The sequence below is a fragment of the Gossypium hirsutum genome, chromosome A13 (genome assembly GCF_007990345.1).
Source record: "Gossypium hirsutum isolate 1008001.06 chromosome A13, Gossypium_hirsutum_v2.1, whole genome shotgun sequence".
In the NCBI taxonomy this organism is placed as follows: domain Eukaryota; kingdom Viridiplantae; phylum Streptophyta; class Magnoliopsida; order Malvales; family Malvaceae; genus Gossypium; species Gossypium hirsutum.
Window position 1 is genome coordinate 111,679 of NC_053436.1, and position 10,103 is coordinate 121,781.

General features: G+C 35.5%; 2 protein-coding genes and 1 long non-coding RNA gene across 3 annotated transcripts; 2 read left to right on the top strand and 1 right to left on the bottom strand.

Annotated features, from left to right (window-relative positions):
• The first annotated feature begins 866 nt into the window (after positions 1-866).
• On the top strand, positions 867-2,793 carry LOC107950339 (UNC93-like protein 1). Its single transcript, XM_016885163.2, has 2 exons — positions 867-2,278; positions 2,362-2,793. Exons 1-2 carry the CDS (start codon positions 1,116-1,118, stop codon positions 2,609-2,611), a joined length of 1,413 nt encoding a protein of 470 aa, XP_016740652.2. The 5' UTR covers positions 867-1,115; the 3' UTR covers positions 2,612-2,793.
• On the bottom strand, positions 2,774-7,437 carry LOC107950338 (putative SWI/SNF-related matrix-associated actin-dependent regulator of chromatin subfamily A member 3-like 1). The gene is made up of 3 exons (XM_016885162.2): positions 5,852-7,437; positions 5,233-5,524; positions 2,774-3,855 (listed from the first exon to the last, which is right to left on the bottom strand). Exons 1-3 carry the CDS (start codon positions 7,343-7,345, stop codon positions 3,050-3,052), a joined length of 2,592 nt encoding a protein of 863 aa, XP_016740651.2. The 5' UTR covers positions 7,346-7,437; the 3' UTR covers positions 2,774-3,049.
• A 1,497-nt stretch (positions 7,438-8,934) lies between these two features.
• LOC121212134 (uncharacterized) lies at positions 8,935-10,103 on the top strand. Its single transcript, XR_005907338.1, has 2 exons — positions 8,935-9,543; positions 9,933-10,103. It is a non-coding gene; the product is annotated as an uncharacterized lncRNA (long non-coding RNA).

Consider the following 10,103-nt stretch of genomic DNA (forward strand, 5'->3'; position numbering starts at 1 on the left):
ATTTTTATGTTGTGAAAGTAGAAGGCCGGCAGCTGGGTTGTGCTTGGAAAATATGGTACCAAGGGAGTTGTCAAAACATTGTTTTCAGTTGCATTCCCTTCTTTTTCTATATGAAATAAGAATAAGAATAAATAATTTCATAAACAAGACGGTAGCTTATGTTCTTTTTTAGCAATCAATTTAACCATAACGTAAAGGATGAGGTGACAAATGTCACAAACACGTTATGTGTAGTTGCTATAAAAAGTCAAATGGGGGTATAATTAATTTAAACTTTAATGTCAATCTAAATATTCACCTTTGGAATCTTTTGATTCTCAATCTCAATTTCAACTTTCTATATATTTATTTAGCTGAGATGTGATGGATAAAATATTACTTTCAGCTTTTGTCTTCATGCATAAAGTTTTTAATTCTGGAAACTATTCTATTACCTTTTTTTCATTTCTTAACCTTTTTTCTGGATATTCCACTACTTGTTATTGGAAGTTAATTATTCCATACATTATCACTAAAAAATTTTAATTTTAAAAAAAATTAAGTAATTTTCTTTGTATTGGTATTAAATTTTTTTTTGTCTAAATTAAATCTTTGGCTTAACAATTATTCTCACGTTAGGCCATGAATTAAACAATTATTCTCATATTAAGGCTTAAACTTATTTTTTTAAGGTAGTTCTTAAACTTGACAATTATTCTAACTTTAAGACCTAAACTCTAGAATTTTAAGAAAAAAAAGAGGTCAAACCTCAATATGAAAATAATTATAAGTTCAATGTCTAACTTAGACTAAAAAAATTTAAGCTCCAATATGAAAAAAAATTATTAAATTCAAGCCCTAAAATGTAATTTAACCCTAAACAAAAGTTCATCGTCAACAAGACGACGACACGATTAATACTTCCAAAGACGTAAAATTGTTTTAATTTTTTATTCTTCTTTTTTCATGATCACGGTTTTGTTGCCTATCATGAATAATTACCCTCAGTTTGCTCTTCCTTAAAGCTAGCAAACCATTAGATCAGTCCTCTTTATAAGCAGCTGATACTTGTTATTCTGAATCTTACTCCCAATTTTCTTGCCATTTTCGATCCTTTGACCCAAAAAAAAAAGAAAATGGGTGCCGAAGTTGAAGTTAAAGATGAAGAATCAATCACCAAATTGTCCACAAAATCAAGATTCAGATACAATTCCCCACTTGTTCAAGTCTCCCTTATAGGCCTAGTATGTTTTTGTTGCCCTGGAATGTTCAACGCCTTATCTGGTATGGGAGGAGGAGGCCAAGTCGATCCAACCGCCACCAACAACGCTAACACCGCCCTTTACACCACTTTCACCGTGTTTGGTATCTTAGGTGGTGGCATTTACAACATCCTCGGACCCCATCTTACCCTTGCTGCCGGTTGTAGCACTTATGTCTTATACGCTGGTTCTTTGCTTTATTACAACGAGCAACAACACCAAGGTTTTGTTATCATTGCCGGTGCTTTACTGGGTATTGGAGCTGGTCTTCTTTGGGCTTGTGAAGGTGCTATTATGACTAGTTATCCTCCACCAAATCGTAAAGGCACTTATATTTCCTTGTTTTGGAGTATATTCAACATGGGTGGTGTCATTGGTGGATTGATTCCTTTTATTCTGAATTACCATAGAAACAAAGCAGCTTCTGTGAATGATGCTACTTATATTGGCTTCATGTGCTTTATGTCAGCAGGAACTCTTCTTTCTTTTGCTATTTTGCCTCCTAACCGTGTTGTTCGTAATGATGGTACACGTTGTACCGATATTAAGTACTCTAGTGTCTCTAAAGAAGCAACTGAGGTCCTTAAATTGTTTACTAATTGGAAAATGTTGCTTATTGTCCCTGCTGCTTGGGCTAGTAATTTCTTTTATAGTTATCAGTTTAATAATGTGAATGCTGTTCTTTTTAATCTTAGAACTAGAGGGTTAAACAATGTGTTTTATTGGGGGGCACAAATGTTAGGTTCTATTGGGATTGGTTACATATTGGATTTCAGTTTCCAAAGCAGGAGGATGAGGGGTTTTGTTGGGATTAGTGTTGTTGCTTTGCTTGGTACTGCAATTTGGGGTGGTGGTCTTGCCAATCAGCTTCCTTATTCACATGATCATCCTCCAAGTAATAAGTTGGATTTCAAGGACTCTTCTTTTGCTGGTCCTTTTGTTTTGTACTTTAGCTATGGATTGCTTGATGCCATGTTTCAAAGCATGGTTTATTGGGTTATAGGAGCCTTAGCTGATGATTCCCAGACACTCAGCAGGTAGTGCTCTTTTCTTCATTACATGTTCTTTCGGTGTCCATCCATTTTTTACTTTTGTTTGATGTCTCGTAATAATGTTGCAGATATAGTGGATTTTATAAGGGAGTACAAAGTGCAGGAGCAGCAGTTGCTTGGCAGGTTGATACACACAAGGTTCCGTTACTTTCCCAGTTGATTGTGAATTGGTCACTCACTACTATAAGTTATCCATTGCTGGTGCTTCTAGTTATGCTAGCTGTAAAGGATGATAACAAGACTGAAGATGAAATTGTAAAGGAGGCTACTGTTCCATCTTCTAATAAAGATATCAAAAGTACTGCCATCTCTACTTAGCTGTTATTTGTTTTGTTTGTCTTTTCTCCCACATTCCTGCCCTAAATGGAGCATCTTGTCTTTTTACAACAGTTGTTATGTTTACGTTACCACGCCATTATTGTCTCCATTAAAAGGAAATTTAAGTTAAATGCTACTGTGTAGAGCTTTCTTCACTTAATGGAATTCAACACTTTTCTCTCCATTTCTTCATAAATATCTGATGAATTTCAAGGCAAAATATCCCATTTTCCTGGATTTAAAGTTCTAGGTAGCATTTGATAATAAAAAAAAAAACAAGTTCTAGGTAGTAGATATTTACAACAAAATATCCCAGAAGTTCCACATTAGGCATTTAAAGGCCTATAAAACTTGAAAGTAAGTCCTAGAAATCCTATTATAACCAAAAAAACAGTAAAAGTGCTCCATGGAGGGGTTAGAAACATGATGCCTGAAAACTCACAGGGACATGAGAGTGCGAAGATCATCTATCGTGACTTCTTTCCGATTCTTTGGGCCCTTCCTTCCAAAAGCTTCTGTTGCTACTTTCTTTTTCCTCTCTTGCAACTCCAGTACCCTCTCTTCAATGCTGTTCCGAGCAATCAGCCTTACAATCTTTACATCTTCCTTCTGCCCGATACGATGAACCCTATCCATAGCCTGTTCCTCAACAGCTGGGTTCCACCATGGTTCCATCAAGTAAACTCTAGAAGCAGCTGTAAGGTTGATACCTGCACCTGAAGCCTTGAGACTTGCAAGCAAAACTGTCGGCCCATCTGGTCCTGGAACTTGGAACTCTTTAATCACTTGAGCTCTCTTTTTTGCATTCATTGATCCATCTAAACGCAATATCTTAAAACCAGCATCTGTCAGCGGCTTTTCAAGTAGTAGCAACATAGTTCGGAACTGAGAGAAAACAACTGACTTTGTAGCTGGCTTTTGATCTCTTGACTCCCGAAGGAGGCTTAGTAGAGCAGATACTTTCGATGATGTGGGGTTCCTTGATGATATTTCAGTGTGATCAGCTTCAGAAGATTTTGGAGGGGCTGAAAAGAGATCAGACTGAGATAAGGGTTGACGACATAAAGGGCAGCATGGCTTCATACGCTGTAGGGTTTTACGGATGCAGGATCGGCAAAAGATGTGGGCACAACATGTAATTACTACATCAACAGGAGGAGAGATGCAAATAGGACAGTCGAAATCCTCGCCATCTTGTAGCATCACAACCATCTTTTTTAGCAACTCTGGGTTGTTGGATACATCTGTTTCAAATTTATATACATGTCATAATTGAACTATAACAACAATCGTCAGCATGCTAGAAAATAGTTCCACCTTGTACCATGATGCAGAAACATTTCTATAAAAATGAAAACAGTGAACAATCTGAAGAACAACACGGCAATATCCATTAGAAGAACAATACTAGCATGCCCAGAAGCAAAGTATCATGAGGCAGAATATACACTGACTGACCTAATACACAGCTCTACCAGAAAGCATGCAGCAGAATGCACGATCAGATCCCCAGTAAGTGCAGAAAGAGGTGAACCTCTAAAAGCACTGATAATTCTCTGAATACATAAATTTATTTAAAATTCCATTGCCATTCATTTTCTTAAACATAAGCTAAAGAAAGTTTTCCTGGGTTGCAAAATCATTACAACAATCTTTCACCAGAAAAATATCCAGTATATAATGTTACCAACATCAAAATCACTGATCATCGTACTCTGGGACAAGACCTAACAAACTACTTATCCTAACTAACCACTCTTAACAAGTCCATAAATGACATCCTCTTAAACTTTGATAAACCCAGGTAACAGACAAAAAGGAATTAAGATTACTTATCAGGGCAAACAACATCTTTTAACCTTCTGAACTACTATCACATTCCATCTTAGCTGCCTGAGGATTTCCTTTATCATGAAGCCTAGACCCTAATGTCCTCAGAACCATAATTTTTCTTTACAAGCTAACTTATGACACCTACTGAAGCATCATATACTACATATTTGTGTCTCACACACAAAAAAAGTATCCAGCCAAAACTTATTTTCTAGAGATTTTCTGTGAAGTCAGTAAGTGCTTCAGTCAATTCTCCAAAGAAAGAAAAGATCCCCTCCAGTAGCACATCTATATTTCCTTGTCCTAATTTGTACCTTCAACATCCTTTAAACGTCTTCCCATTAAGAATTCTCCAATAACATTTAACGGATTCAAGCATTCTCTGACTAAATTTCTTTGTGGCCACTAAACTCAAAACCGCAGGGGGACTTCTGAAACAAGTGATCTTAGTAAAATGATTCAATTACAAGACAAATCTCTTTTTACTAAATTTCCTAGAGATTGCACATAAAAACATAGCATGTCTGTCAGTAGTTGCAATAGTCCAGAAATAAATGAAATCTGCCTGTAGGAATCATATATTCCATAGAACGCACAAAGGGTTTCAACATAAACCATAAATTCTTTGGCCTTGATCTTAACCTAAATATTCAATCTGTTAGAGCAAGCAACTAAATTGAATCTCCAAAATATAACAATTCGGCAAACAGTATTGAATAAAATTTTAATGGAACCTAAAAAAAATGTCAAGGTATATGAGTAGGATATATTTTAATAACTTTGAATACCTTCAACATTGCTAGATGGAAACATCGCTCGGAGATCCAGAGGTAACAGGGCAAGACTAGTACAAATCTGCCGAAGTCGTAAAAGCATGCCAAGCACGGTTGAATAGTTGCGCACTAGACTGTCATTTGCAATGAACTCCTGGATAACATTTTTGGCTTTTCCTTCAATCTGGTCATAAAGTTCACGCTCTTCTACAGAAAGCTCAACATAACATGTTTGTAATGTTTTAGGTGGCAATCCAACTAAGTTATTACCCTTTATTCTCCGCAAGGAGATGCTGGCCATTAGAACCTGAAAGAATTTTATTTCATAACAAATCAATATGCATAAGAAAGAATGAAATGAAAAGGAGCCTATCCTAATTCCTACATAGATGTCTAAGTGAGCTACTTCTGCTCAAGTAGTCAACTATCATGTTCAACTGAAAAGGCTATCTTGTAAGATTAAGTTTGAGCAACTCAGGTGACAGTTTTAGTTTCCTCATACATGATTCAATTACTTCATAAATCTAGTTAATTTCTTCTTCTTCTTCTTTTTTACATATTATACACATATAACACAAATATTAAATAACAATACATGTTTTCATTAAGAGCTGTCTTAGTTATGCTTGGCTACCTGGAGACGTGAGAGACCATTCTTATTACCCTGCGCAAGGGGTCGTTGAACCAAACTTCTCCAATAGCTCTTGATAGAAAATGGTTCGAATTGCAAAAATGCCATCAAAGAAAACAAATCAAATGAGCCATTTTGGATGGGAGTTCCTGTAACAACCCATCTACAAGTGGCCTTCAAATTAGTGACAGCTTTACTCTGTTGGGCATTTGCATTCTTAATCACATGTGCCTCATCTAAGATGACTCGCCACCACTCTATCTTCTTCATAGGGGAGTCAAACCAAGATTCTTCAGTGGCCAGAGTACTATAAGTAGTCAAAATAATATCATACTTCTTAAGCTCCTCAACTTCCTTAGTTCTTTCTCCTCCATAATACATATACACCTTCAATTTCCCCGGACTAGTGTGTTCTTCAATCTGTGTAATCCATGATGAAAACACAGAGAGGGGGCACACAACTAATGTCGTTCTTCGGCCGGAAAAACTGACACACCCATCAGCTACACTGACAGATTTCCCCTTAGCTTTACTGCCAAATTCAGCTTCCTTAGTATTACGTTTTTTTCGAGGTCCAGTACCTTTCTTACTAGCTCCTCTACCCCTCTTTCCCTTCTTAACATCCTCCTGAACAATCTCTTCTATACCAGCATCACCAGAATTGGGAACAAAGCTACCAAATTTATCAAATGCAATCAAAGAAAGCAAAGTTAGAGTCTTACCTAATCCCATATCATCAGCAAAAATCCCTCCTCGCAAAGGCTCAGGACGTTTATCAGTCTGATAATTTGTCAACACGTTTACCAATTCTCCACCTTTCTCCTCCCAAAAAGGAGGCAACTCATTCGAATTTTCTTTATGGAGTAACCATCCTAAACCTTCCTTTTGGTGCAACAAAAGCCGAGATATAATAACCTCATTTGGAGGCTCTATGGGTTCCATTGCTGCCTTCTTGCTAACATTCTTTTCGACCAACTTGAAAACCTTATCCAAACTCTGGGACTCTCCTCCAGCTCTGTTTCCCTTAACCACAGCAGCCTCAGACAACGTGAAAGACACATCAGAGTGGGAAATTAACTCCAATCCACCTCGTGAAATCGCGGATTTAACTGAATTAAAGGCTTCTAATCTAGCAAAAATGTGAATTTGGCAGGGGATTTTATACCTATTACTAGCACTACGAGAATTAGGCACGATACCTTCGACGACAATCAAGTGAGAGTCAATCAAAGGCGAAAGTACGGCGGCTACGGAACGCTCGATATGGCCAACTTGAAGGGTTCTAGTGTTAAGAACTTTGAGGGCGTTGCCGTCGTAAGGGTTGAGAGGTTCTCGCACAAGTCCCACCATTTCTCGGCCACTGATTTTGCCTCTGTAATACTGAAGGCCTACTATATTGGCGATGACAAAGCCAAGCAAATAAGTATCGAAGGAAGACTGGGAAGAGGATTCTTGATCCTGCCATAATTCATCTACGGACGACGCCGATTCTTCCATTAGGTTGAGGCTTTGGGTTTTTGAATTTTGAGTGAAGAGAGGGAAGTGAAGGACTTTAAATGCTAATGCATAAACCCATCTTTATACTCCACGGTGCACCGAGTTATACTCATTTTTAGGTTAAATTATTGTTATCGTCCTTTACAATATTCAAATTTGAAAAAAAGTCTTCATACATTAATTTGAAATAATTTGATAAGATCATTCTTGCAATGTTATTAGCTACTTCTAATAACCAGTATGATTAACCTAAAAGTACCATAGGTGGATTAGATTTTGCTCTCTCTACTATGCGTTATGCGTGAATTAAGATTTTAAATTTTTTTTTTATATGTAAGATAAAAATGCTTGGTACTTCGAATTATAGTAGTTCAGCTTCAATTTTCTAACTCCACTGTTTTAAAATGTCTCAATTAAGGATTTTTTTAGTTCACAAACTTATATATATAGCAAAAAGAACACTAACATTAGTTTTCAAAGCTAAACTAATAACAATGTCGATTTACCATTAGTGAGAGATTAAGTTAAAAAATAAACCTCTAAAACGTAGGTATTTATAATATTAAGCTCACTAAAACCCATACAAGGATTTTACAATGAAAGCAATTAAGACTATGTTTAAGAAAATAAAGAGAATTAAAGAGTATTTTTCTTGATTTGGATGCTAGGATTTTTTATTTTTAGAGTGTATTTATATTAAGGAATTGGTTTGTACTCATTTAGAGTCGATGGGGATAAAATAGAGTTGTTGCAAGATAAACATTCGAGTAGAAAAAGTTGACTTGGAAGACAAGTATGGATACTTACAAAGAGAGTATCAGTACCTTTTACAAAAACTAGCCATTAGTACTCGTTCTAAAGGTTGTGGTATCGACACCTTAGAGGCATGTATAGTATAGATACCTAAAGCACATGTATTGATGCCTCAAGAACCAATATCGATACATTGCCCTTCTATTTTGTCTTATGGCTACTGGTCTGTAAAGTATCCAGACACAAACCTTAGGTACTGATATTTACTCGCCAAAAAACATTTTAAACACTCTGAAATAAATTAAGATTAACTCAAAAACATTTGGAACAAGAACATATTTAGAATATTTTTGTGAGTATTTTTAAGCTTTGAAAAAGTTTAATGAAAATTTTCAATAATATTTTTACTAAATAATTTAGAGATAAAATATATAAAATTTGTTTTAAAGGTTGTTATATCAGAATGAAGAGAAATCAAAGCAAAGGTCTTGCTATTCAATGATTCTGTTCTACAATGACTTCAAGGGTCATACTTCGCGAGTGTGGCCCTTTTCAGCTACACTTATCCAAAGAGGATGATACTTGATTTGTATGATGTTTTACATTAATATCTGATAAATGCATTGCTTGTTAGGTCACCAAATATATTCAAATTATATGTGAAAGTGATCAGTTAATAACCAAACTACAATTGGGATTTGTCAATGAGAAAAAAAAGGGTTAAGACATGTCTTATTAAATTGTAATGAAGATGAAGGATATTTGGTATATATTAGTCAGGCCTACAAAAGCAAGGGCTTTTCATTGCCAAAAACAACCAATCAAAATCACTGTTATCAAATGACTCAGTATTGATAAAAGACTGAGTGGAGCTCCCATGTTCTGATATTATATCATGCTCTCTCTCTCTCTTTCAGTGGAACTTTCACAACCTAAAAAATTTAAAACTTTTTTCAGACTTGTTAATTTTTTTTTTATTTCCATTGTGGTTTATTTTTTAATAGTGATAGTAGAAACAACCAGGCATCATTTCCTATGCATTTTGACTCTCAACAAATATTGACTTGCCTGCCTAAAAGGCAGCTCCTCTTCGAGTTCAAACCCCAAGGCTTCTAAACTCCAAAAAACAAGAGCTTTCTTTATAGAAAACAACAGCCAAAGTTTTGATTTTGAGTGCATCTTCAAACTTGAAAACTACCTTTCCATGCCATCATGTGCCTAAGAACAAGGCTAGCTTGCTTGTCTCTCTTGCTGCTGCTGCTGCTGCTACTACAGTTTGAGACTCCATGTTATGCAGGTGGTGTTCATAGATTCAAAGCTGGTGGGTCTAATGGTGAGCAAAAAAGTCCCAAGTTTATTAAATCTCAAGGTAAAAATGGAGATGACATTTTTGCAGCACAACAAAGGAAAGTGTATACAGGTCCAAATCCTTTACACAATAAGAGGTAAGTGAGAGAGAAAAAGATGAGCATTACCCAAAGCTTCATTTCTTCCCTTTATTTATTTTTTTTTAAAATTATTGTGAGAGCATTATATTTTTGAGGCTTTGTTTACAGGCCAGTACTACCCTTTGGTGATTTTGCATATATGTATATGGGAAGCTTAGCTCTGAGTTTTTTTTTGGGCAACAAATATATACACTTTTTTATTTATTTGTTAAATATTTTGATCATATACATCAATATATAAATATAAATATAAATATAAATTTAACAGAAGCTATCAGAAAATTGATTTAGATCAATGGAGAACATCAAAATCATGCATTTTCTAGGGAAGAGTTGTCGATGTTATTAATGGCAGTACTTGGTTTTTTTTCTTATATATTGGATAGATATAGCAGATTTCAAACAGAAAAAAAAGATATGGTCATATAGAGCAACACATAGCAGAAGCAGAGCAATAGCATAAATATGAAAACAAGTGTAGATTTGGGTTTTCTTTTTCTTGTAAAATTGAGGTTGACAAGAGCATGTTATTAAATAAATGATATATGATTTGGCTG